This window comes from Cervus canadensis, chromosome 2 (assembly GCF_019320065.1).
Source record: "Cervus canadensis isolate Bull #8, Minnesota chromosome 2, ASM1932006v1, whole genome shotgun sequence".
Classification (NCBI taxonomy): domain Eukaryota; kingdom Metazoa; phylum Chordata; class Mammalia; order Artiodactyla; family Cervidae; genus Cervus; species Cervus canadensis.
In genome coordinates this window covers 16,171,377-16,199,288 of record NC_057387.1, presented here as the reverse complement: position 1 = coordinate 16,199,288, position 27,912 = coordinate 16,171,377, and the positions used below count along the sequence as shown (strand labels likewise).

The 27,912-nt window shown below is 43.4% G+C and overlaps 2 protein-coding genes, 1 long non-coding RNA gene and 1 pseudogene across 3 annotated transcripts; 1 reads left to right on the top strand and 3 right to left on the bottom strand.

Annotated features, from left to right (window-relative positions):
- Positions 1 to 1,129: 1,129 nt before the first annotated feature.
- Positions 1,130 to 5,259, bottom strand: LOC122433503 (protein S100-A15A). The gene is made up of 3 exons (XM_043456539.1): positions 5,124 to 5,259; positions 3,697 to 3,919; positions 1,130 to 1,455 (listed from the first exon to the last, which is right to left on the bottom strand). The coding sequence occupies exons 2-3, from the start codon at positions 3,844 to 3,846 to the stop codon at positions 1,279 to 1,281; spliced, it is 327 nt and encodes a 108-aa protein (XP_043312474.1). The 5' UTR covers positions 3,847 to 3,919; positions 5,124 to 5,259; the 3' UTR covers positions 1,130 to 1,278.
- Positions 5,260 to 6,179: 920 nt separating this feature from the next.
- Positions 6,180 to 6,581, top strand: LOC122433497 (succinate dehydrogenase assembly factor 3, mitochondrial-like). Its single transcript, XM_043456525.1, has one exon. It carries the CDS (start codon positions 6,204 to 6,206, stop codon positions 6,579 to 6,581), a length of 378 nt encoding a protein of 125 aa, XP_043312460.1. The 5' UTR covers positions 6,180 to 6,203.
- A 5,706-nt stretch (positions 6,582 to 12,287) lies between these two features.
- LOC122433551 lies at positions 12,288 to 25,115 on the bottom strand. Its single transcript, XR_006267116.1, has 3 exons — positions 24,973 to 25,115; positions 16,816 to 16,819; positions 12,288 to 12,339 (listed from the first exon to the last, which is right to left on the bottom strand). It is a non-coding gene; the product is annotated as an uncharacterized LOC122433551 (long non-coding RNA).
- A 1,043-nt stretch (positions 25,116 to 26,158) lies between these two features.
- On the bottom strand, positions 26,159 to 27,912 carry LOC122433514 (annotated as a pseudogene).

Here is a 27,912-nt window from a genome sequence, read left to right as displayed (position 1 = left end):
CCCGTTTGGTTCACAGATCCAGTTGGCAGAGGGAACCAAACCAAGTCTTTTAAATGATACCCCCAATCACTGCCTAGGGATGCAGACAATTACCCATCATTCTTTCAAATAACTCATTGTTTCTATCATAGTGCACTCAGGACAAGGGTTCTCAGCCCATCCTCAGAGAAGAAACCCACCAAGATGGACTCGGCAGGACCTAAAGGCAGGCAAGACCCTCTCCCAAGAGATTTTGCATCAGATTCCCAGACTCCCGGCGAGAGACAAAAATAAAAAACACAGAGAGAGGGCAGAGGCAGGTCTGAGCTGGGAGGGGTGAGGGAGTCACAAGCAGCCCAGAGTCAGAACAACACCCAGATCCATCATCATTTGTTTATTAATAGAAACAAAACCAAACCCTCCTCTCCCCCGGAAGCCTTCCCTGATCGACAGTCACCCACTCATCACTCTTCTCATTGACAGGCAGCATTGCCAACTTTAAGTTTGACCCATCTCTGACTCAATGTATGGAAAACCCACCCCACAATCTTCCCTCACCAACTGGCCACGGACCTGCCACCCGTGTCAACTACCAGCATCATCTTCCCCACCCTGTCCTGGCCCCTGTCCTGTCCCAGCTGCTCCACCTTTGTAGGGGCTCTCTATTGAAGCTGGGAGAACTGCTGCCCTCGTGGCTCCAGTCCAATCAGGTACGTGTAGTGAATGAGTGACCAGAACATCAATGGTGAGACCTGGTTTCCTTGTCAGAGAGCTGGCTCCCCGAGAGAAGAGACTCCACTCTCTCAGACCGAAAGCTGAGGGTAAGGGCTGTCTCCCTGCTCAGACAGGGGCTCCTGTGGGCAGGGGCTGTTTCCTTTCTCAGACAGGGATTCCTGGGGACTGGGGCTGTCTCCCTGCTCAGACAGGTGTTCCTGGGGCAGGGGATGTCTCCCTACTCAGATAGGGGCTCCTGTGGGCAGGGGCTGTCTCCCTGCTCAGACAGGTGTTCCTGGGGCAGGGCTGGCTCCTCTCTCAGACAGGGGCTCCTGGGGCACAGACTACCCAAAATGACTGATCCTCAGAGTAGGACCAAACCTTTCTTTCTGGGGCCAGAGCAGAGGCACGGAACCAGGAACTGAGCAACACCCAGAAGTCTTTACAAAGTTGCTTTATTCTCTTCCTTCACAGCATCCACTCCACACACACACACACACACACACACACACACACACACGGCTATGTCTTCAGCTGCCCACAGCTAGGTCACACCTGCTCCCTAGGCAGGCCCCTGCACTCCCTCTAATAGAGGCTGTGCTGGGTGCAGTAGTGGGCACACAGCTGCCGGTGGTACTGCAGGTGGTAGTCCTTCACCAGTTTGCCCAAGATGTAGAGGAACTCCTCAAAGCAGATCTGGTTGTCCTGGTTCTTGTCTGCCGCCTGGAACAACTGTGTGATGTAGTATGGCTCCTTCCGGCCCTGAGGAGTGAGTAGAGGGTCAACCACGCACCCCAGCACCACCCTGCAGTGAAGGCCAGGCGCTCCTCTGCCTGCTGGTGGGAGGACGGGGGCGGTCGGTGGGGAGAGTGTGGCCTGGCCCTGTCTGGAGAGGGTTTGCAGGAGACAACTCCTCACTTAGTCAGTGGCCAGGACCCTCTGTGCTGCAGAATGTTCAGGCAGCAGTGTCGGGAGCACCTCAGCTAACTGGACCTGGGGCTTCGTGGGAGACAGAGAGTGCAGGCAGGGCTTCATGTGCTGGTTGACTGGGCACCCCAACACAATTCACCTTTGCCCGTCATCAGGAGCTGTGGGCTAAGTCGGTTCAGTCATATCTGACTCTGTGCAACCCCATGAACTGGAACCCACCAGGCTCCTCTGTCCATGGGGATTTTCCAGGCAAGAATACTGGAGTGGGTTGACATGCCCTCCTCCAGGGGCTCTTCCCAACCCAGGGATTGAACCCATGTCTCTTGCATTGACAGGCTGGCTCTTTACCACTAGCACCTCCTGCCTATCTCTCCCCCACCTAAAGTGCCAGCTCCCCTGCAGGGACAGCCTAGCCCAGGGGCGTCAGGGTGGAAGGCTATGCCTTCCTCCTCCACAGCGGGAGCCTCCAGGGCAGAGCACCCTGCACCTCGTGTCTGCCTCTCCAGAGCTACTGCAGGACCAGCACAAGATGGGGTCAGATATCTCCATGCAATGTCATCTGCCTGGGAACTGTTTAGGACTCTGTGCCCGTGTCACCTCCAGACAGCACAGAAGACGGGAAAGGCCAGAGCTAGGGGCCCTGGAGTTGCTGGGACATCCCAAGTGGGCAGCCCTCGGGGCTGGCACATGGAGGAAAGGGGCATTTGAGGTGGAAGGGACAGCAGGGAGGAGTCCAGCCCAGAGGGCAGGTGAAGGCAGGTGGCTTAGTGAGCAGTGCGGGTGACGCAGGTGTCAGCAGGGTCTCGTTGGTGGGTGTGGGAAAGCTGGGGTGAACCTCTCAGAAAGCCTCCAGGAAGGAGGTCGCTGCAGTTGTAAGCAGCCGTGGGCCTGAGAGCAGTCCTCATCCCTGTGGACACCACTCCCTCCCCTTCTGTCTCCCCCATGGCCCCACCACCTACTTACTATCTTGTCTCCTCCGCAAATTTGGTTGACTTGAGAAACTGGAGGCCTCCGGCCTGGGGCAGGCACATCCTGGCTTCCCTCCTCTCAGACCCCTGCCCAGGCTGCTATGTCTGCCCAGTGAGTCCCCCAGTGCAGGTTCTGGGGGTCCTTGCAAAGCCCCATGACATTGGCAACTGGCCTTGGGAAGAAAAAGTTTTCCCAGAAACAGGGCCTAGCCAGTCACCCTGGTCACACTGCCCCGTGACTCTCGAGGCTGCACTCCAATAAACAGAGGGTGAGGCTCTCTCCTCTGACGTGTCCCAGAGGCAGGCAGGGGACACGGCATGAGACGTGACCAGAGGAGGCGCCTCTCCTGGAACGGAGGGCCTTGAGTTGGGCACCCCCTGAAGTACCCTGGACGTGGCAGTCCAGAGACCCCGGGGCTGGGCGCCACGGGCCGAGAGGCAGACACTTCCACCAGCCTCGCAGGCCCCAAGGAGCAGGGTGGTCACGGGGCTGGGTCTGATGACAGAGGGGAGGCACAAGCCTGAGGAGGTGACTGAGCCCAGCCTGAGTTCCGGGGCTGAGCCCCCAGGCTGCTCGGAGGGACCCTGTTGGCCTCTCAGATGGGAGAGGAAATGATATTTCCCAGCCCGCAGGTTAGCAGCAGCCACCACAGCCCAGCTGTCCTCCACTGGGACCGGGAGGTGGATGAGAAAGGCTTGTATAGACCCCAGGAGAAGGGCCTAGGGTTCAAAGGTCAGGTGTGGGGCAAGGTTGCTGACTGAGCTAGCCTGTGGGCAGAGGAACGATTTAAGTCCTTTTCTTTCCAGAAGCAGGTTAGGCAGAAGAACAAACAGGTTTGGGGTTAGGACTGAGTTTCAGGGATTAGCTGTGCTTGGTCTGGAGTGGGGCCAGGCAGAGAGTTTCAGGAGAGGGAAGGACAGAAAATAAAGCTAGGCTGGGCCACGCTTGCCCCACCAAACATCCTGCCCTCCGCCCTCCCGCACGCCCCCTCCCCTAGCTGGAAGTGCCCCTAAGAGATGGCTTCCTGTACTTTCACCCTCACCACTTGCTTCCAGCCCCACAAGCAACCCCAGACTTTCTGTATCCCCACCCAACCCCACGCACCAAGGTCTCCATGAAGCGGGGCACATTGTCCATGAGCAGAGCCTTCAGCTCCTCCAGCGACAGTGTCTCTACATCCCCTTCCCGGGCAGCATACTCGTGGTAGCAGTGGATGATTTGGAAGAGGGATTCCTCCACTGGTGTGTCCGTCATGGTGGCTGGGCCTGGGCCCAGGATGGGGCAACTCGGGAGATGCGGGGGGAAGCAACTGGGGACACTGGAGAATCTGGGGGCAGGGAGCACAGCAGAGCAGGCCAGGCGGAGGCCAGGCCACAAAAGGTGGGTTCTTCCTCCAGGAATCTTCTGCCCGCCTGTGTAAGGGCCCCTCTCTGCCCTCCCCACCTGACCCCTTGCAAACTTGGCTCAGCCTCCCTGCCCTGCAGGAAACTGCCACAAATTCAGGACAGGGCTGTGTCCCTTCCCTGAGCCAGCAGGCTTCCAGGAGACAGGGTCTGTGTCCTGTGTCCCACCCCCAACCATGCCCTCAGCTTAGGAGCCCTCGAAATCAAGAATGAGAAGAAATTAGACTCTTGGAAGCAAGATGACATATCCCAATGGAATTATTTTTAAACACCTTGAGAAGGCAAGATACCCACTACCATAAACTATTTTGTAACACAAACAAAATATTGAGATAATGATCCCACCCAGAACCCCAGACGTGCTCAAATACTGTTTTCCTTTTGGGGCTGAATACAGACGGCACAAGGATCCCCACCTTGCTCCCACTCCTGCCCTGACTGGCCCTCTCTGAAGGAGTCGGTGGGCCATCTGCATGCCCCCAGGGCCCCTAGAGTCTCTGTGTGGGGGGCTGTTCAGTGCCCAGTGTCAGGGGCAGGCAGGGGTGCCGTGGCCTCTCCCAGTCACCCCACAGCCCCATCCAGGTGCTCTACATGGGTGAAAGCAGGTGCCCTTAGCCCCCTGCTCCCCACTTCCTTTAGAGATGAGATCCCTGTTTTCAGGAGTCAGGGCTGTCCTATAGCATCAGCTGTCCTCTCTGGATTCTGGGCAGATAAGATTCAGGACAACTGGTTCCAACTCTTACAGCCAGCCAGGCCCTGGGCAAAGCAGTTTATGCACAGTATCCCATGCAATCCTCACAATGACCTTATAAAGTAGGCATCACGCCCCCACCCCATTTTCCTGAGGAGGAAATGAAATCTAAAAGGGCTAAGTAAATTTCCCCAAATCACACAACTGACCATTTGGAGCTGGAATCAGTCAGTGTCTTTGGGGTTATAAGACATGTTTTGATTTGGAAGTCCTTAACCCTTTTGAGGCCACAGTATGCTATTGGGACACCCATCTAAAAGGCACACATCCTCCAAAATGGGTAAGTGACTCCTTTCAGCTATCCTGGACCTGTGCAGGATATCCTGGACCCACACAACCCAGCCCACCCCCACAGCTCTCTCGGACCAGGCGCTGACCTGTTGCTGCTGGGGTGAGGCTGCTGCTGATCCACAGTCTTGATCTGTGTTTTATCCTAGAGATTCCTCGGCACTCAGGCAGGAGGCAGTTGTGAGAACAGGGGCTCCTCCGCCAAGTCCCACATCCTGCCCATCCTCAGTGCCTCCAATTATGGCAGCCAGTGCTGTGACTCTTAACAGGTTCCTCAGAAGCACGACTGAGCCTTAATTGCATTCCTGAGATGACATCACGGACACTGCTTTCTATGATTAACTCAGTCAGTTTCAGGGACCCACCTGCCCTCAGAGCCTGATCTAAAGCATCTCAGAACCACAGAAGATCATGTTATCCATCTCCCCACCTCAGAGCTCATCATCACAACTCCAGGGCTCATTCGGGGTCAGACACACAACTTAAATACATATTTGGGGATTTCCTCCCTCAATTAGCAAACCCCCAAACTCCAGAGTCACGAAGCACATTCATTCATCCAACAAATATTTCTCAAGCAGGAGGCCCTCTCTAGGCAATGAAGAGTAAGACATGAGGCCAAGTAACAGGGTGGGGACGCTTGGAGGGGACAGAGTCACACACAGTCAGAGAGCACTGGGAACGCTCCTAATTTAGTGTCATAAACAGGGTGGCCTGGGCACCCAAGGAGCACCTTTTGCCTGCCTGGAAAGCCGAGGAAGGTTTCCTTGGGAGATGCTATTTGCCCTGGCACTTGAAAATATGGTTGCAAGGAGATCATGAAGAACCAGGCACTCCAGACAAAGGAAAAGGCTTTGCCCACAGGCAAAGGCTCAGATGCATGAGAGAGAGTGGCTTGCTTGGGGGATGAAGTCGACAGGGTATCTGATGAGCAGTTAGAAGAAAGAAGACTGAAGAGGCAGGATGGAGACCAAATGTGAAGGGCCCTGTGTGACAGGCTAGAGCTGCAACTTCATCCTGTGCAAAGAAAGTAGCTGATGGAGGATTTTTAAATGGGTTGGGTGATGGTGAGAGGTGACAGAAGTAGTAAGGACACCTTTTTTATAAGGAAGTAACCCACTGCAAAGAGGAAGTGATCTGGGCGCGGCCTGAGGTCCTCGCGCGGCGTTATGTCTGCGCTGCACGTCTCGCGTGTCCCAGCCTTGTATCGGCGCATTTTGCTGCCGCACCGGGTTCTGCCCCCAGACCTCAAAGACCTTGGCGACCAGTACGTGAAGGACGAATTTAGGAGGCACAAGACCGCTGATTCTAAAGAGGCAGAGCGATTCCTGCAGGAATGGGAGGCATATGCAGCAGTGCTATGGCAACAAGCTAATGAAAACAGACAAAATTCAACTGAAAAAGCATGTTTTGGAATCTCCCTACCAGAAGAAAAACTTAATGACTTTTGTGATGAACAGATTGGACAATTGGAGGAACTGATGCAAGAAGCCACTAAACCCAACAGGCAATTTAATATTACTGAGTCTAGGAAACCAAAGTTTTAGTGTACACAATAAAGTTTAAAAAAACCATTTCAAGTTCAGAGCCCTTTAACTATCATTGGTTTTTAAAATTTGTTTCTTAAGCTTTTAGATTTGAGAATGCCTGGTGTTAATGAAATATTCTTTTGGGGGATATTTTGAATGTTGTCTGTAATATACAGATCAGGATCATGAGTGGATGAAACTACATTTATTGAAGTAGTAACAGTTGCTGGATAGGATTTGTGCTTTGGACTACGTAAGAAAGAATGGTTCTAAACTGCACAAGCTTGTGAAATTTTCCCCAAAATCTTATATGTAAATTTGTTTTCATGCTATTCATGTTTAAGCATTAGTCTCATGGCTCTAGCTATATCAGATAAGTATTTCATGATCATGATAGATACAGAATTCCAAGGTCATTACTTAATTTCTATTTGCATGGAATACATTTTTCTATCCTCTCACTTTCGTTCAGTATCCCTAGATCTGACGTGGGTCTCTTGTAGACAGCATTTATGGGGATCTTGTTTTTGTATCCATTCAGCCAGTCTGTCTTTTGGTTGGAGCATTTAATCCATTTAGATTTAAGGCAATTATCAATATGTATGTTCTTATTGCCATTTTGTTAATTATTTTGAATTTGTTTTTGTAGGTCTTTTTCTTTTCTTTTTTATTTTTTGGTTTATGGTTACCATGAAGTTTTAATATAGCAGTCTATATTTTAAGTTGCTGGTCTCAAATGCATTTCCAATATCCTGCATTTGTACTCTCTTCTCTTCTCTTCTCACAGTCACTGGTTTTGATGTTTGTGTGTGGATGATTGCCTACTTTTACTGTATGTTTGCCTTTATGGGTGAGCTTTCCCATTTGTAACTTTCTTATTTCTAGTTGTAGCCTTTTCTTTTCTGTCTATAGAGAAGTTCTTTAGCATTTGTTGTAAAACTGGTTTAGTGGTGCTGAATTCTCATAGCTCATGATTGTCTATAAAACTTCTGATTTCTCTGTCGGATCTGGGTGTGAGCTTTGCTGGGTAAAGTATTATTAGTTGTAGGTTTTTCCCTTTCATTATTTTAAATAAATACATCATGCCACTCCAAAAAAAAAAAAAGAGGAAGTGATCTACTCTAAAGGGGTCCAGATGTGTAAGCTTGGCCTCCATTCAGGTGCCGTCTGGCTGACAGGTTCTTGAGTGACAGGTGAACTGCCTCCCCCCTCCTTGCCCCCAAGCCTTCTCTCAGCCACCCCCTTCCACCTCTGTCTCACCCATGCATCTTCCATGGGAGGAGCCACACAGGCTGATGAGTAAATCTCCCAGAAGGGAGTGCCAAAGGACAGTTAATTAACCAGAGATTGTGTCTTGGCATGCCTGAAGATTTGAGAGAAAAATAGGCATATCGTTAAAGCGAAATGTTTTCCAGTTTACAGGGTGACCCTTCATCTGCCCAACTTAATGATTTCCTCAGCAAACAGGTGGTTCATCAATACACTTTTATATTTTGAAAATAAAAGCAGGGCTCAAATTTCTAAACAGTAAAACAATTTGGCAATGCCAAGCTGAAGTCACAGAGACATGTTTGATCCAGCCATCATTCTCCTGGGAATTTATTTTACAAAAGTAATCAGAGAGACATTTAAAAGCGATAAATAAGAAAATGCTCACAGCTCCAGTGTCTGTAGCCAAGGGACAAAATAGAAGTGAAAACCTTGAAAACAACTACTTGTCAAATTTCATGTGGAGATACATCCTTGGACAATCTCCACATAACAATTTGTTACTCAAAAGGAAAGCCATTTTTGGCCCATGGCATGAAGTGGGTAGAAGGTCATTTGTATCCCTCTTCACCCTGCCTTTGTTCAACCTAGGAAAAAGTGACTCTCTACCCCATCGCACTACACAATGATGACCTCCTTCCACAGCTCTGTTCTAACTATTTTGTCTCTTATTATTATGCTGTGGACATCTTCTCACACTATTAATCCATGCAAACCCGGTTTTTAATAACTGTGGAGTGATCATTTGTTTCATGTATCAAAATTAATTTTATTAATCTATTGTGGGCAGACATTTAAAATACTCTAAGTCTGTGCACTTTAATCAACTCCTCCTTAATGTTGATATTTCTTCAGAATTTTGGCATGTGTGCTAGGTTCTGGGGAGAAGGGGAACAGAATTGAATTGACATTCCCTTCTCCTGCCAGAGCCAACACTCTGTATCCACCCAAAGCCCACCACCAGAGCCACCACCCACATCTCACCAGGACAAGCAAATCCCTAAACACCAGCTCTACAGCCCGCCCACACATACACACACCTGACCATAGGCATCACTGCTGCAGTGAGCGCTCCCATGCACTAGACCCCGGGGGCTCCCCTCGGCCTGCCTTCCTTCTGCGAGAGAAAAGGCCCAGCCCAGCAGCCTTCCCCATCCTAATGTAAAATTCAGCAGACTCCTTGACAGTGCTGCATCAGACTGCATGTATCTAGATATTTCCCTTTACCTGTGAGATTTATGCTGTCCTCTGTTTCCACATTGCTGTTTAGTGAGTTCTCATTTCAATTTGAAGAACTTTCTTAAGTGTTTCTTGTGAGGCAGTTCCACTGACAACAAAGTCCCTTAGTTTTGTTTGTCTGGGAAAAGAAAAAAAAAGAAAAGCCTAAGATCTAATGATTTCATGGGTGAATTCTACCAAACATTCAGAAAAGAATACCACCAGTTCTTCTTAAACTCTTTCAAAAATAGAAGAAGAGGGAACACTTCCAAACTCAGTTCTTGAGTCCAGCATCACCCCAATACCAAAATCAGGTAAAGATGCTACAAGAAAATAAAACTACAGGCCAATACCCCTGATGAATGTAGATGCAAAAATCCTGAGTAAATACTAGCTAACTGAATTTAAAAATACATTAAGAGGATCATGTGCCATAACTAAATGGGGTTTATCCCAGGGATGCAAGGATGGTTCAACATCAATCAAGGCCGTATAATACATTAATAAAATGAAAGGGGAAAAAAACAATATTATTTCAATAAATGCAGAAAAGGCATTTGACAAAGTTTAACTTTTATTTACAATTAAAACTCTCAGCAATGTAGGTATAGAAGCATCATATCGCAATATAATAAATGGCATATATGAGAAGCCCACAAGTAAATTTATAGTTAATGGGGGAAAAACTGAAAGCTTTCCTTCTAAGATCTGGCATAAGGCAAGGATGCTTACTCTTGTCACTTCTTATCAACATAATAATGGAAGTCCTAGTTAGAGAAATTAGATAAGAAGAGGCAATAAAAGGCATCCAAATAGGAAAAGAAGAAATAAAAGTATCTGTTTGCAGATAGCAAGATGATATACATAGAAAACATTAAAGACTAAATAACTACAAAAATCCTGTTATAAATAATAAACTAATTCAGTAAAGTTACAGGATATGAAATAAACATATGAAATCCACTGTATTTCTGTACACAAATAATAAACTATCCAAAAGGGAAATGAAGGAAATAATCTCATTCACAACAGCAACGAAAAGAATAAAATACTTAGGAAACAACAAGAGGTGAAAAACTTGCACTCTGCAAACTTATAAACATATTTATTAAGGAAATTTTTAAAAACACAGACAAAAGGAAAGACATCCTTTGCTCATGGATTGGAAGAATTAATATTGTTAAAAAGTCCATTCTAACCAGACTGATCTATAGATTCAATGCAATCCCTATCAAAATCCTAGGGACATTCTTTATAGAAATAGAAAAACAATCCTAAAATTTGTGTGGAACTGTAAAAGACCCTGAATAACCAAAGCAATCTTGAGCAATAAGAACAAAGCTAAAGACATTTGATGATTTCAGAATTTGTTACAACACTACAGTAATCAAAACAGTATGATGTTGGCATAAGAACAGACATATAGATGAATGGAACAGAATACAGAGTCCAGAAATAAATCCACACCTTAAAGTCAACTGATCTTCAACAAGAGTGCCAAGAACACAAAATGAGGAAAAATCAGTCTCTTCAATAAATGGTGTTGGGAAAATTGAATATCAACATGCAGAAAAAGGAACCATGACCTCACCATATACAAAAATCAACTAAAAGAAGGATTAAAGACTTAAATGTAAGTCCTGAAACTGCAAAACTGCTAGAAAAAAAACATAAGGGAAGAGCTTCTTGATATTGGTCTGGGTAATAATTTTTTAATGTGAGCCCCAAAATCACAGGCAACAAAAGCTAAAATAGACAAATGGGATTGCACTAAATTAAAAAGCTCTGCACAGCAAAGGAAACAACCAACAGAGTGAAAAGGCAACCAGAATAGGAGAAAATATTTGCAAGCCATTTATTTGATAAAGGGTTAATATTGAAAATAAGTGAGAAACTCATACAACTCACCAGCCAAAAAACTAATGTCCCACAGGCAAAGAATCTGAATAGATATTTCTCAAAAGAATACATACAAAAATAGCCAGAAGGTATATGAAGAAGCGTTCAACTTCAATAGTTGAATGGGAAATGCAACTCAAAACCACAATGACATAAAACCTCATACCTGTCAGAGTGGTTACTATCAGAAAGACAAAAGATAATAAACGCTGGTGAAGATGTGGAGAAAAGCAAATCCTTATATACTGTTTTTGGGAATGTATATTGGTACAGACTTCATGGAAAATAATGGAGGTTTCCTCAAAACTCAAAAATAAGGTTACCTATGATCCAGCAATCCTACTTCTGGATATATAGTCAAAGGAAATGAAACCAGGATCTCAAAGAGATATCTGCATTCCTGTGTTTACTTCAGCATTATTCATTTAGCCAAAATATGCTAGAACCTAAATGTCCATAGACATGGATTCCTGGTGGCACAGTGGATAAGAATCCACCTGCCAATGCTGGGGACATGGGTTTGATCCCTGGTCTGGGAAGATTCCACATGCCAATCAGCAACTAAGCCCCTGCCTCACGAACTGAAGCCTGTGTGAGGTAGAGCCCACCCTCTCACCACAACTTCTGAAGCCCACGCGCCCGATGCCTGCGCTCCGCAACAAGAGAAGCCCCCGCAGAGAGGCCAGTGCACCACGAGTGAGAGCAGCCCTTGTTCACCACAGCCAGAGAAAGCCCGCATCAGCAGCCCAGCACAACCAAAGATAAATAAACAGATAACTTAAAAAAAAGGTTCACAGACAGATGAACGGATAAAGAAAACATGATATGTGTATACAATGGAACATTGTCCGGCCATTAAAAAAGAAAGATCCTGCCATTTTCAGCAACATGAATGAGCCTAGAGAAGGTTATGCTAAATGAAACAAACCAGACACAGAAGGACTACATGATCGCACTATATGTGTAATCTAAAAGGGCTGGAATGTGAAGTCAAGTGGGTCTTAGGAAGCATCGCTACAAACAAAGCTAGTGGACTTGGAATTCCCATTGAGCTATTTCAAATCCTAAAAGATGAAGCTGTGGAAGTGCTGCACTCAATATGCCAGCAAATTTGGAAAACTCAGCAGTGGCCACAGGACTGGAAAAGGTCAGTTTTCATTCCAATCCCAAAGAAAGGCAGTTCCAAAGATTGTTCAAACTACTGCACAATTGCACCCATCTCATATGCTAGCAAAGTAATGCTCAAAATTCTCCAAGTCAGGCTTCAGCAATACATGAACCGTGAACTTCCAGATGTTCAAGCCAGTTTTAGAAAAGGCAGAGGAACCAGAGATCAAATTGCCAACATCCACTGGATCATCAAAAAAGCAAGAGAGTTCCAGAAAAACATCTATTTCTGTTTTATTGACTATGCCAAAGCCTTTGACTATGTGGGTTGCAATAAAGTGTGGAAAATTCTTCAAGAGATGGGCATACCAGACCACCTGACCTGCCTCTTGAGAAACCTGTATGCAGGTCAGGAAGCAATAGTAAGAAATGGACATGGAACAGCAGACTGATTCCAAATAGGAAAAGGAGTATGTCAAGGCTGTATATTGTCACCCTGCTTATTTAACTTCTATGCAGAGTACATCATGAGAAACGCTGAGCTGGATGAAGCACAAGCTGGAATCAAGATTTCCGGGAGAAATATCAATAACCTCAGATATGCAGATGACACCTCCCTTATGGCAGAAAGTGAAGAAGAACTAAAGAGCCTCTCGGTGAAGGTGAAAGAGGAGAGTTAAAAAGTTGGCTTAAAGCTCAACATTCAGAAAACTAAGATCATGGCATCCTGTCCCATCACTTCATGGCAAATAGATGGGAAAACAGTGGAAACAGTGGCTGACTTTACTTTTCTGGGCTCCAAGATCACTGCAGATGGTGATTGCAGCCATGAAATGCAAAGACACTTACTCCTTGGAAGGAAAGTTATGACCAACTTAGACAGCATATTGAAAAGCAGAGACATTACTTTGTCAACAAAGGTCCATCTAGTCAAGGCTATGGTTTTTCCAGTGGTCATGTATGGATATGAATATGGACATGTATGTATCTTCCCTACCCAGAGAACAAACCCACATCTCTTATGTCTCCTGCATTGCAGGCAGATTTTTCACTGCTAAGCCACTGATGAAGCAAATATATATAATACATATGATTACTATGTTAATTAGCTTGATTATGGTGGTTCTTTCACAATGCATTATGTATATCAAATCATCAAATTGCACACCTTAAATATATATCATTTTTGTCAAATATTCCTCAGTAATAAATTGTTTAACATTCTGCCTTCTAGAAGCTCATAGTCTGAAGGTAGAGACAGACCCCTACACAAATCTTCAGGGTAGTGTACTTAGAAAAGAACCACAAACTTGGTGCCAAACATGTATGCCTATCACCACCAGGACACAATCCCAGCTTTCACAAACATCCCAGCTTTCAACATCTTTCCGATTGTGGAGCCCAGTCATTGAAAGCGACACCTCGTGGCAGCCAGCAGTCACTGCATCAAAGGACTTGGGTTGAAAAAGAAAATTCACCCCCATTGGCCTTGAAGGACTCGGGGTTTTAGACAATTCAAGGATAGGTAAAGACCTCAAGAGAATAATGTTAGATTTCTGGTTGGGTGGGGAGAGGAATTCAAACAATTACTTTTAGAACTAAATAAATATGGCCACTTTAGTACCCAAGATGATGAGTCTGATTACACTGGTTAAATATGAGGCTCCATTTGGGATTTGTGCCAGTTCTTATTATAAATGAATGAATGAATGAATGTTAATCACTCAGTCGTGTCCAACTCTTTGCAACACCATGAACTGTAGCCCACCAGTATCCTCTGTCCTTGGGATTCACCAGGCAAGAATACTGGACTGGGTAGCCATTCCCTTCTTCAGGGGCTCTTCCCAACTGAGGGATCAAACCAGGGTCTCCTGCATTACAGGCAGATTCTTTACTGTCTGAGCCACCAGGAAAGCCAAACTTTCTATTTTACAGGCCAATTTTATGTTTCTAATTACAGCAAACTGATATCGTAGTCAATGACTTCACTGGTACCTGAAACGTGGGATGGGCTGTGCCTGAAGGGAGATTACTAGATGGTTTGGAATCAGGGGGAATGTTAAAGATGAAAGAGAACAGAAGTGTGATGGTGATAGGCAACTTAGTTTCTTTACTATATAGAAAATAAGAATAGTATCAGAGTATGGGGAGTAGGATTAAGAGGTTTCCAGAGACTGGCAAAGTAACTAAAAGTATAAAATAACTTTTAAAATGCTTTCTCTGTGCTGAGTACTGTCCCCATGGACTTTCCATCTGTCTCATCTTTATAACAGTTGCTGATCAGGAACCTAAGGAAAAACAGCGTAAAGGAATGTGCTCAATGTGACTCGGCTAGTAAATGCAGAAGCATGATTCAAACACAGCTCCACGTACAGCTCCATGGAGCCTATACTTTAAAAAAAAAAGCTTTATTGAGATATCATTGACATATAAAAGTTGTATATAAAGTATACAACTTGATGTTTTGATACACATATACTTTGCAAAATAATCACCAGAATCTAGCTAGTTCATATATCCATCACCTTACATAGTTACTATTGTGTATATGTGCTAAGACTTAAGATTTATCCTCTTGTAGTATACTTGTAGTAGACTACAAGTATACAGTACAGTATTGTTAACTATTATCACCATGTTTACATTAACTACTATATTACCTTGCTTCTAAATAACAAGAGATCCAGCCAGGGGAAGAGTCCTGCCATTAGAGTATAAATCTAATACAAAAGCAACTCAGATGGGAGCCAGTCTGATGTGTTCAAGGGACAGAAAGAAGAGTTGGAATGATGTAAAAGAAAAGCAGAGAGAGATATGAGAGATAGGCACTGCTTTTAACAGAAAGCAAGAGATGAGAAAAGGTCAGAAGAAAGGGGTACTTTGAAAATTTGGAGTTTATGCTAGATAGCATGGGAAACCACAGAAAGATATGCTGTGTTCATGAACTAGAAGACTATGCTATGTTAAAGCGCTCAGTTCCCCAAAAAGTGATCTATAGACTCAGGGCAATCCTATCAAAATTCTAGTTAGAATTTTTATAGACATTGGCAAGTTACTTTAAAAAAAAAAAAATACATGGGACCATTATATCTACTCCTGTGGGCAAGAATCCCTTAGAAGAAATGGAGTAGCCATCATGGTCAACAAAAGAGTCCAAAGTGCAATACTTGGATGAAGTCTCAAAAACGACAGAATGATCGCTGTTCATTTCCAAGGCAAACCATTCAATATCATGGTAATCCAAGTCTATGCCCCGACCAGTAATGCCAAAGAAGCTGAAGTTGAAAAGTACTATGAAGACCTACAAGACCTTCTAGAACTAACACCCAAAAATGATGTCCTTTTCATTATAGGGTACTGGAATGCAAAAGTAGGAAGTCAAGAGATACCTGTAGTAACAGGCAAATTTGGCCTTGAAGTACGGAATGAAGCAGGGCAAAGGCTAACAGAGTTCTGCCAAGAGAATGCACTGGTCATAACAAACATCCACTTCCAACAACACAAGAGAAGACTCTACACATGGCATCATCAGATGGTCAACAATGAAATCAAATTGATTATATTCTTTGTAGCCAAAGATGGAGAAGCTTTATGCACTCAACAAAATCAAGACTGGGAGCTGACTGTGGCTCAGATCATGAACTCCATATGGCCAAATTCAGACTGAAATTGAAGAAAGTAGGAAAAAGCACTAGACCATTCAGGTATGACCTAAATCAAATTCCTAATGATTATACAGTAGAAGTGACAAATAGATTTAAGGGATTAGATCTGATAGAGTGCCCAATGAACTATGGACGGAGGTTCGTGACATTGTACAGGAGACAGGGATCAAGACCATCCCCAAGAAAAAGAAATGCAAAAAAGCAAAATGGCTGTCTGAAGAGGCCTTACAAATAGCCGAGAAAAGAAGAGAAGTGAAAAGTAAGGAGAAGAGGAAAGATATACCCATTTGAATGCAGAGTTCCAAAGAGTAGCAAGGAAGATAAGAAAGCCTTCCTCACTGATCAGTGCAAAGGAATAGAGGAAAACAATAGAATGAGAAATACTAGAGATCTCTTCAAGAAAATTAGAGATACCAAGGGAACATTTCATACAAAGATGGGCTTAATAATGACGGTATGGACCTAACAGAAGCAGAAGATATTAAGAAGAGGTGGCAAGAATACACAGAACTGTATAAAAAAGATCTTCACAATGGTGTGATCACTCATCTGGAGCCAGACATCTTGGGCCTTAGAGCCAGACATCCTGGGCCACCTGAGCCAGTCAAGTGGGCCTTTAGGAATCATCACTATAAACAAAGCTAGTGGAATTCCAGTTGAGCTATTTCAAATCCTAAAAGATGATGCTTTGAAAGTGCTGCATCAATATGTCAGCAAATTTGAAAAACTCAGCAGTGGCCACAGGACTGAAAAAGGTCAGTTTTCATTCCAATCCCAGAGAAAGGCAATGCCAAAGAATGCTCAAAATACCACATAATTGCACTCATCTCACATGCTAGCAAAGTAATGCTCAAAATTCTCCAAGTCAGGCTTCAGCAATACATGAACCATGAACTTCCAGATGTTCAAGCTGGTTTTGGAAAAGCCAGAGGAACCAGAGATCAAATTGCCAACATCTGCTGGATGTTTGGAGCAAGAGAGCTCCAAAAAAACATCTATTTCTGCTTTATTGACTATGCCAAAGCCTTTGACTGTGTGGATCACAATAAACTGTGGAAGATTCTTCAAGAGATGGGCATACCAGACCACCTTACCTGCCTCTTGAGAAACCTGTATGAAGGTCAGGAAGCAACAGTTAGAACTGGACATGGAACAACAGACTGGTTCCAAATAGGAAAAGGAGTATGTCAAGGCTGTATATTGTCACCCTGCTTATTTAACTTCTATGCAGAGTACATCATGAGAAACGCTGAGCTGGATGAAGCACAAGCTGGAATCAAGATTTCCGGGAGAAATATCAATAACCTCAGATATGCAGATGACACCACCCTTATGGCAGAAAGTGAAGAGGAATTAAATATCCTCTTGATGAAGGTGAAAGAGGAAAGTGAAAAGCTGGTTTAAAATTCAACATTCAAAAAATGAAGGTCGTGGTATCCAGTCCCATAACTTCATGGCAAATAGATGGAGAAACAGTGAAAACAGTGCAGACTTTATTTTTCTGGGCTCCAAAATCACTGTGGATGGTGACTGCAGCCAGGAAATAAAAAGATGCTTATCCCTTGGAAGAAAAGTTATGACCAACCTAGACAGCATATTAAAAAGTAGGGACATTACTTTGCCAACAAAGTTTCATCTAGTCGAGGCTATGGTTTTTCCAGTAGTCATGTATGGATGTGAGAGTTGGACTATAAAGAAAGCTGAGTGCCGAAGAATTGATGCTTTTCAACTGTGGTATTGGAAAAGACTCTTGAGAGTCCCTTGAACTGCAAGGAGATCCAACCAGTCCATCTTAAAGGAGATCAGTCCTGAATGTTCACTGGAAGGACTGATGTTGAAGCTGAAACTCCAATACTTTGGCCACCTGATGCAAAGAGCTGACTCATGTGAAAAGACCCTGATGTTGGGAAAGGTTGAAGGAGAGAGGAGAATGGATAACAGAGGATGAGATGGTTGAATGGCATCACCGACTCAATGTATGTGAGTTTGAGTAAACTCTGGGAGTTGGTGATGGACAGGGAGGCCTGGCGTGCTACAGTCCATGGGATTGTGAAGAGTCAGACACGAATGAGCAACTGAACTGAACTGATGGAATTGAAAAAAGCTTAGAATAGCCAAAGTGTTAGTTGCTCAATTTGGTCCAACTCTATGCAAACCCATGGATTGTAGCCTGCCAGGCTTTTCTGTTCATGTTGATTCTCCAGGCAAGAATACTGGAGTGGGTTGCCATTCCTTTCTCCAGGGGATCTTCCCAACCCAGGGATCAAACCCGGGTCTCCTGCATTGCAGGCAGATTCTTTATTGTCTGAGCCACCAAGGAAGCCCCAAGAATAGCCAGAGCAATTAGGAAAAGGAGAGTTGGAGGATTTATAACACTAGATGTTAGTTAAGGTTTATTATAATAGCTGCCATTACTAAGACATTGTGAATCTGATTCAAGGATAGTCAAATAGACCGACAGAATAGTAAAAAAGCTGATAAACAAAAACCTCAATTAAGTAGAGTTGGGACACCAGCAGAGGGAGCCCTCAGACTGTGACAATGGCAGAGCCTAACATTAAGAAAGATTTCTTTCCTGTCGAGGATTTAACTATGGAAAAGGCCGATTCTCTTTTATTTTGTTACAGTTTCCCAACTTCTTTTTCTTCCCTGTAAAATCATCCTTCTTCAACTTGATGTCAGGAACTTGCCCATGACTCTCTATGGTTGCAAACTGACCTGCAATTTGCTGCTGATCCCAAAGAAATACAGCTTTGCTGGAGAAATATCTGGTAGTCTATTTGTTTCAGGTCAACAGAACTAAATGGAGAACCGAGAAAAAGACGTATGTAATACAATATACTTGTTCTATGACAAAGGAAGCACAGCTGAGCCACAGGAAAAGGAAAGCTTTTCAACACATTGGACTGGATCTGTTGGATACTCATGTGAAAAAAAAAAAGAAAAGAAACTTGACCTCACAAGTCAACAAAAATTCCAAGTGAACTGTAGGTCTAAAGGCGAAAAGTAAAGGAATAAAACTCTTGTAACATAGGGAAATATCAAGACCTTGGGGTAGGTAGGCAAAGATTCCTTAAACAGGACAAAAGGAACACCATTCCCACAGGGGTGCTGGGATGGCAAGTGGGGAGCAGGAGCAGCCAGGCAGGTGCTCAGCCTGAGGGTTGCTCGGTGAACCCAGATTCTCTGAGGGTCCACCAGTGCCTCTAGCCCACCTCCCTCTCTGGGGGTCTCTGAGAGACAGAACCCCCCAGATCCAACCATACCCCACTCATAAAGATAACTAGATAGTCAAGAAAACGGTCTTTCTTCAGACTTTTCCTCTCTGACTCATTTGGGCTTCTTTTCCATGCATTTGTGGAAAAGGGTGACCAGGTCCCTGGTGGCCTCCTTGGACACGGCGCGACTCGCCTTTGCTGTTGACAGGCTGAGGCTGCAAAGCAGCGGCTTGGGTGTGTATACCAAACTGAGGACCTGTAGGAAAGAAGAATGAGAGGTGAGGGCTGTGGAGGGCATAGAAACAGAGCTAAAAACTACAGACTTGCTTTTCCTTTGAGCCAGATGATCTGGTAGGAAGCTCCGTAAACAGGAGGGATGAGGGATGAAGTCTCAAGGCCTAGAACTGTGAGCCCAGGAGAAGACGGTGCCGGCCATGGAAGACTTGGAGTAGGGGAACCAGGCTGAGCTGTGGGGTTGGGAGTTGTGAGTTCTGGGTGCAGGGTACAGACAGCTGAGGAGAGGCCATAGAGATAAGAACAGCACCCCTTGGAGCCAGAACCTGCAAATCAGTACCCAGCTTCCCCTACTGCCACGGCAACATGTCATCCTATCACCCCCTAACCCAGGGCACTTGAGTCTGCGGTGCTCAAGGGACAACCCAAGCTATGGTCAGAACAGAACCAGAATCCTGGGAGAGCTCACCACCCTGCTTGGAGGCTTATATCGTGGGAAGAGTCACATCAAGAATGAAAGGTACAGGCTCAAGGGGCACACTAGGGGACCGACCCACCCATATAACAAAGTCACTGTAGGGCCCTGGTTTTAACAGAAAGCAAGTGGAGACAGAGGCACCTTCCTTACATTCCCACCCCTGTACGCAAGGCTCAAGATGGAAGGGAGAGAAAGAAGGAATGATCCATTAGAGAGCAAAGTCTCCAGTTTCTGCAGAAGTGTTTGCAGCTAGCTTCTGTCAGTAGAAGGGCTAAAAAGAAAAGGACCTTGGCACAGAATTTTTCAATCAGTGTAAGGACAAGCACTTAAAGGACAAGACAGCTGTCCTTTGGGTGGGGGATTAAATCAAAAGGCAGACATAGTTATTTTAATTTATTTTTTATAGAAGGATAGTTGAATTGCAATGATGTGTTAATTAATGCTAGACAGCAAAGTGACTCGGTTATACATATATAAACATTCTTTTCCATATTCTTTTCCACCATAGTTTATCACAGGATATTAAATGTAATTCCCTTTGCTATACAGCAGGACCTTGTTACTTATCCATTTTATATATACCAGTTTATATCTGCTAATCCCAAACTCGCAAGTTATCTTTCCCCCACAGGAGCATCCCTCCCCCTTGGCAACCATAAGTCTATTATCTATGTCTGTGAGTCTGTTTCTCTTTCATAGATAGGTTTATTTGTAGAATATTTTAGGTTCCACAAAGAAGTAATATCATATGGTATTTGTTGCTCTCTTTCTGACTTGTCACTTAGTATGATAATCTCTAGTTGCATCTATGCTGCTTCAAATGGCATTATTTCATTCTTTTTCATGGCTGAGTAGTATTCCACTGTATATACGTACCACAGCTTCTTTATCCATTCATCTATCAATGGACATTTAGGTTGTTTCCATGTCTTGGCTGTTGTGAATAATGCTGCTACGACCATAGAAACGCATGTTCTTATGTTCATGGCAACACTGTTGAATTCTATATTTGAATTATAGTTTTATCTGGATATATGCACAGGAGTGGAATTGCTGGATCACATGGTAATTCTATTTTTACTTTTCTAAGGAACTTCTATGCTGTTTTCCACAGTGGTTGCACCAACATACATTCCCACTAGAGTGTAAGAGGGCTCCCTTCACGCCACACAATCTCCAGCATTTGTTATTTGTAAACTGTTTAATGATGACCATTCTGACCAGTGTAAGGCAGTATCTTGTAGTTTTGATCTTCATTTCTCTAGTAACTACCAATGTTGAGCATCTTTTCATGTGCCTATTGGCCATCTGTATTTCTTCTTTGGAGAAATGTCTCTTTAGGTCTGCTGCCCATTTTTCAATTGGTTTTGTTGTTGTTGATGATGTTAAGTTCCATGAGCTGTTTGTATATTTTAAAAATCAAGCCCTTGTTGGTCACGTCATTTACTAATATTTTCTCCCATTCTGCAGGTTGTCTTTTCATTTTATTTATGATTTACTTTGCTGTGAAAAAACTTGTAAGTTTGGTTCGAACCCACTTGTTTATTTTTGCTATTTCTATTCTTTTGGGAGGTTGATCTAAGAAAATATTGGTATGATTTATGTCAGAGAATATTTTTCGTATACTCTCTTCTAGGAGTTTTATGTTGTCATGTCTTATGTTTAAGTCTTTATGCCATTTTGAATTTATTTTATTTTTGTGTATGGTGTGAGAGTGTGTTCTAACTTCATTGATTTACATGTCTGTCCAACTTTCCCAACATGACTTGCTGAGGAGACGGTGTTTTTCTTTTCCCACTGTATATTCTTAACTCCTTTGTCAAAGACTACTTGACCATAGGTGTGTGGGTTTATTTCTAGGCTCCCCATTCTGTTCCATTGATCCACATGTCTGTTTTTGTGCCAATACTATGCTATTTTGATTACTGTAGCTTTGTAGTATTGTCTGAAGTCTGAGATGATTACACCTCCTGCTTTAGTCTTTTTCTTCAGGTTTGGTTTGGCAATTCTTGGTCTTTCATAGGTCCATATGAATTTTAGGATTATTTTTTCTAGTTTTGTGGAAAATATCATGGGTAATTTGATAGGGATCACATTGAAACTGTAGATTGCTTTTAGTGCATGTGTGCATGCTAAGTCACTCAGTTGTGACTCTTTGTGATTCCATGGACTGTAGCCCATGAGGCTCCCCCATCCATGGGATTCTCCAGGGAAGAATACTGGAGTGGGTTGCCATTCCCTACTCCATTTCTTTGGGTAGTATGGCATTTTTAAATTTTTATTGGCGTATAAGTACTTTACAATGTTGTCTTAATTTTTGCTGTATAACAAAGTGAATCAATTAGGTGTATGTATACATGCCCTCTTTTTTCGGTTTCTTTCCCATTTAGGTCACCACAGAGTGCTGAGTACAGTTCCCTGTGCTGGACTGCAGGTCCTCATTGATTCCCTATTGTGTACATTTGCTCTTGTTGTTGTTCAGTCACTAAGTCATGTCTGATTCTTTGTGACCCCATGGATTGCAGCATGCCAGACTGTCCTACTCTATCCTCCAGATTTTGTCCAAATTCACTTCCACTGAGTCAGTAATTCTATCTAACCATCTCATCCTCTGCTGCCAACTTCTCCTTTTGTCTTCAATCTTTCCCAGCATCTGGATCTTTTCTAATGGGTCACATCTTCACATCAGTTAGAACAAAGTACTGGAGCTTCAGCTTCAGCAACAGTCCTTTCAATTAATATGCAGGGTTGATTTCCTTTAGGATTGATTGGTTTGATCTTCTTGCAGTCCAAAGGACTCTCAAGAGCACCACAGTTCAAAAGCATGAATTCTTTGGCAATCAGCCTTCTTTATGGTTCAACTCTCACATCCACATGACTACTGGAAAAACCATACCTTTGACTATACAGACCTTTGTCATCACAGTGATGTCTCTGCTTTTTAATATGCTGTCTAGGTTTGTCATAGCTTCCCTTACAAAGACCAAGCATCTTTTAATTTCATGGCTGCAGTCACCATCCACAGTGATTTTGTAGCCCAAGAAAATCAAATCTGCCACTGCTTCCATTTTTTCCCCTTCTATTTGCCATGAAGTGATGGGACTAGATGCCATGATCTTAGTTTTTCTAAGATCACTCTCCTCTTTCACCCTCATCAAGAGGCTTTTTTCATTTCTCTTCACTTTCTGCCCCTTCATGGTTCACAGCCTTGTCATAGCAAAGGGGCTTGCATGACTCAATGAAACTATGAGCCATACGAGGTAGGGCCACAAAAGATGGACGGATCATAGTAAAGAGCTCTGACATAAGCTCCAGTGGTCCACTGGAGGAGGAAATGGCAACTCACTCTAGTATGCTTGCCACAAGAACCTCGTGAACAGTATGAAAATGTAAAAAGAAATTATATTGGAAGATGAATCCCCCAGGTCAGAAGATGTCCAATATGCTACTGGGGAAGAGCAAGGGGAAATTACTAATAGCTCCAGAAAGAATGAAGGGGCTGGGTCAAAGCAGAAACACTCAGTTGTGGATGTGTCTTGGGGTGAAAGTAATCTGATGCTATAAAGAACTATATTGCATAGGAACTTGGAAGTTTAGGTCCATGAATCAGGGTAACTTGGACGTGGTCAAGCAGAAGATGGCAAGATTGAATATTGACATTTTAGGAATCAGTGAACTGAAATGAATGGAAATGGGCAAGTTTAATTCAGATGACTATTATATCTACTACTATGGGCAAGAATCCCTTAGAAGAAATGGAGTAGCCCTCGTAGTCAACAAGAGTTCAAAATGCAGTATTGGGTGCAACCTCAAAAACAACAAAATGATCTCAGTTCCTTTCCAAGGCAAACCATTCAACTTCACAGTAATCCAAGTCTATGCCCCAACTACTGATGCCTAAGACGCTGAAGCTGACCAGTTCTGTGAAGACCTACAACACCTTCGAGAACTTACAATAAAAAAAAAAAAAAGATGTCTTTTTCATCATAGGGAATTGGAATGCAAAAGTAGGAAGTTAAGAGATACCCAGAATAATAGGCAAGTTTGACCTTGGAGTAAAAAAATGAAGCAGGACAAAGGCTAACAAAGTTTTATCATAAGAACATGCTGGTCATAGCAAACACCCTCTTCCAACAACACAAGAGATGACTACACATGAACATCACCAGATAGTCAATACCAAAATTATACTGATTATGTTCTTTGCAGCCAAAGATGGAGAAGCTCTATACAGTCAGCAAAAACAAGACCTGGAGGTGACTATGTCTCAGATCATCAGCTCCTTATTGCAAAATTCAGGCTTAAATTGAAGAAAGTAGGAAAAATCACTAGACAATTCAGGTATGACCTAAATCAAATCCTTTATGATTATACAGTGAATGTAACAAATAGATTCAAGGGATTCGATCTGGTAGACAGAGTGCCTGAAGAACTATGGACAGAAGTTAGTAACATTGTACAGGAGGCAGTGACCAAAACCATCCTAAAGAAAAAGAAATGCAAGAAGGCAAAGTGGTTGTCTGAGGAGGCTTTACAAATAGCTGAGGAAAGAAGAGAAGTGAAAGGCAAAGGAAAAAGGGAAAGGTATACCCAACTGAATGCAGAGTTCTAGAGAACAGCAAGGAGAGATAAGAAGGTCTTCTTCAATGAACAATGCAAAGAAATAGAGGAAAACAAAAGGATGAGAAAGATTAGAGATCTCTTCTAGAAAATCAGAGGGAAAATATAAAGCGAACATTTCATGCAAGGATGGGCATGATAAAGAACAGAAATAGTAAGGACCTAACAGAAGCAGAAGAGATTAAGAAGAGGTGGCAAAAATATATGGAAGAACTATATCAAAAAAGATCTTAACGACCCTGATAACCACAATGGTGTGGTCACTCATCTAGAGCCAGATATCCTGGAATGTGAAGCCAAGTGAGTCTTAGGAAGCATTATTACTAACAAAGCTAGTGGAAGTGATGAAATTCCAGCTGAGCTGTTTCAAATCCTAAAAGATGATGCTATGAAACTGCTGCACTCATCTGTCAGGAAATTTAGAAAACTCAGCAGTGGCCACAGGACTGGAAAAGATCAGTTTTCGTCCCAGCCCAAAGAAAGGCAATGCCAAAGAATGGTCAAATTACTGCACAATTTCACCCACTTCACATGATAGCAAGGCTATGCTGAAAATCCTTCAAGCTAGGCTTCAGAAGTACATAAACTGAGAACTTCCAGATGTACAAGCTGGGTTTAGATAAGGTAGAAGAACCAGACATCAAATGGCCAGCATTCATTGGATCATAGTGAAAGCAAGGGAACTCCATGAAAACATCCACTTCATTGACTAGGCTGAAGTCTATGACTGTGTGGATCACAACAAACTGTGGGAAATTCTTAAAGAGATGGGAATATCAGACCACCTTACCTGTCTCCTGAGAAACCTGTATGTGGGTAAAGAAGCAACAGTTAGAATCGGACATGGAACAACTGACAGGTTCAAAATTGGCCAAGGAGTAAGTCAAGGCTGTTTATTGTCACTCAGCTAATTAACTTCTATGCAGAATACTTTGTGGGCTTCCCTAGTAGCTCAGCTGGTAAAGAATCCACCTGCAATGCAGGAGACCCTGGTTCAATTCCTGGGTCTGGAAGATACCCTGGAGAAGAGATAGGCTACCCACTCCAGTATTCTTGGGCTTCCCCGGTGGCTCAGACGGTAAAGAATATGCCTGCAGTGTAGGAAACTTAGGTTCGATCTCAGGGTTGAAGATCCCCTGGAGGAAGGCATGGCAAACTACTCCAGTGTTCTTGCCTGAAGAATCCCCATGGACAGAGGAGCCTGGCAGGCTACAGTCAATGGGGTCACAAAGAGTCAGACACAACTGAGCGACTAAGCACAGCACAGAGTACATTATGCAAAATGCCAGGCTGGATGAATCACAGGCTGGAATCGAGATTGCCAGGAAAATACCAACAACCTCAGAAATGCAGATGATACCACTCTAATGGCAGAAAGTGAAGAGGAACTAAAGAACCTCTTGATGAGGGTGAAAAAGGAGAGTGAAAAGCTGGCTTGAAACTCAACATTTTACACATAGTAGTGTATATATGTTAATCCCAATTTCCCAATATATTTCACCTCCCCTCCTTACCACTTTGATATCCATAAGTTTGTTTTCTACATCTGTCTCTCTATTTCTGCTTTGTGAATAGTTTGTCTATACCGTTTTTCTAGATTCCATATATGTGATATTATTATATGATATTTGTTTTTCTGTTTCTGACTTACTTCACTCTGTATAATAGGCTCTAGGTCTATCCGTGTCTCTGCAAATGGCACCAATTCATTCCTTTAAATGGGTGAGTAGTATTCTATTATACATACCAAATCTTCTTTACCCACTCCTCTGTTGATGGACATTTAGATTGCTTCCAGTCCTAACTGTTGTAAATCATGCTGCAGTGAACATTGTGGTGCATGTATCCTTTTGTTTTTGTTTTTTTTTTTTTGTTTGTTTGTTTTTCTTTGTGTACACATTTAGTTTTATTGTAACAAAGCAACTTGTACACTTTTAACGTTTAAAACTGAGCATCATCTTTCCTTTCCAGTGAAACAAAAAGAAAAATTTAAAAATAAACAGGAACAAAATTACAATAGAGAATGTCAATTGCAAATAAGATCCTACAGGTTCTGCTGATTCTCCCATCGAGTGGTAGGGCTCAAGTCATCATTAGGAGAGAATTTTATTTTAAAAGTGTCATCTTAAACTGCAAAGATGTCCGTTAAACATCACAATTAAACATGCCAAAGGAGAAGCCATGTTGTCAAAATGTCCACTTAACCCACCCAACATCTCAAACCCACCCTTTGCTGACCTTCTATAACCCCATTTTTTAAAGGTTTTTTTTTTCTTTTTTTAAACAAGAGAAAGTAGACAGATACATGTTGGTAAATGCTAACTGTCCATATTCACATAGAGACACAATGTAATCTCTGAGCCCAATATACAGAGAAAGGAGGAAAAAAGCTAGAATTCTATGCACTACTACACAGGGGCCTAGCACCCTCCAGCTTCCAGCCGAGCTAAGGGAGCAGAAGGTTTTTCTTTTTTTCCCACAGAGCATGGTGGTGTTGATTCCATAGTTTTTGTTGAGACAGGAAGGGATAAAAATGAATTTGAAACAGAAAGGGGTAGAGATTCTTTTTCCACTGAATTCTGCTCAAGATATTTCCCCCCTCCCCAAATAAGTTGTGAACCATGGTATAAAGGAGAAAAGAGACCTCAAAAACAGGGCGACTGAGCACAAGAGGAGGAAAAAAAAAAGAAGACTGCAACTTGCTCCCAGGGACTGGAGAAAATTTAAAAAGGTTGGAATCCATCAGTGTTCCATTAGTCATCTTCTCCTTCATCTTCCTCTCCTTCCTCCCCCTCATCATCATCTTAATCTTCTTCACCTTCATCCTCATCCCCTTCTTCATCAATATCTTCCAATCCTTCCTCTTCTTCATCATCGTCGTCATCCTCTTCTCCTTTCCCTTTCTCGTCATCCATGTCAGGAACCAAGTAGTACTGTAACGGATTTGGCCAAATATCATCTTTGATGACCTCTCCTAATTCATCTGCACCTGCATCAGAATGATCAGTAAACCAGGTGAAGAAGCTTTCTGGTTCCTCATGCTGTCTCTTCCTGCTGGCTTTATTCTGTGTTTGACTTGATCATTTCATCAAATCCTTTCCAGATTTCCATTTGATTTCAGTGGACTTTGAAGATGGGTCACCACTCTCATTCAGATGAAATTCTTTGGAGAGAATTTTATTTTCGAAGTAAGGGTTTTCATCAAAATAAAAATCTATTCTGTAACCTGATTTAATGTCTTCAAATTCTGTCACTTCAACTCTTGTCAAATAATGCAGCGCCTCTTCATCCTCCTCCCCAAGCAGTGCAGACACTTGTGGATGGTTAACAAATGTTACCCAAAAATTGGGGATTTTGGCGATCAATTCTGACCTCTTCTGAAAAAATGGTTGGCAGAGTTTGTTATATTTCTGTTCTACTTTCAAAATCTCCTCACTGGCTTGTTCATTAAGTCTGTCTATTTCATTTTGTACTTCATCAATATGTTCAATTGCTTCTTGCTGTTCTTTTTCTTCCTTCGGCAAATTTGAAGAAGCAGATGCCTCGTCTGGCCTGGAGGCAGGAGTAGGCCTGGCTTTCTTCAGGTTCTTCGCTTGGGGTGGAAGAGAAGACTGGTGTTTGGGGGCCATGCTGGGGAAAAA

Excerpts from the sequence above, each read along its gene's own strand:
- LOC122433503 (XM_043456539.1), bottom strand. The coding sequence starts at position 3,846 with ATGACGGACACACCAGTGGAGGAATCCCTCTTCCAAATCATCCACTGC. Across the intron at positions 1,456-3,696 it reads CCCGCTTCATGGAGACCTTG|GGCCGGAAGGAGCCATACTA; the intron begins GTGCGTGGGGTT and ends CTCACTCCTCAG.
- LOC122433497 (XM_043456525.1), top strand. The coding sequence starts at position 6,204 with ATGTCTGCGCTGCACGTCTCGCGTGTCCCAGCCTTGTATCGGCGCATT.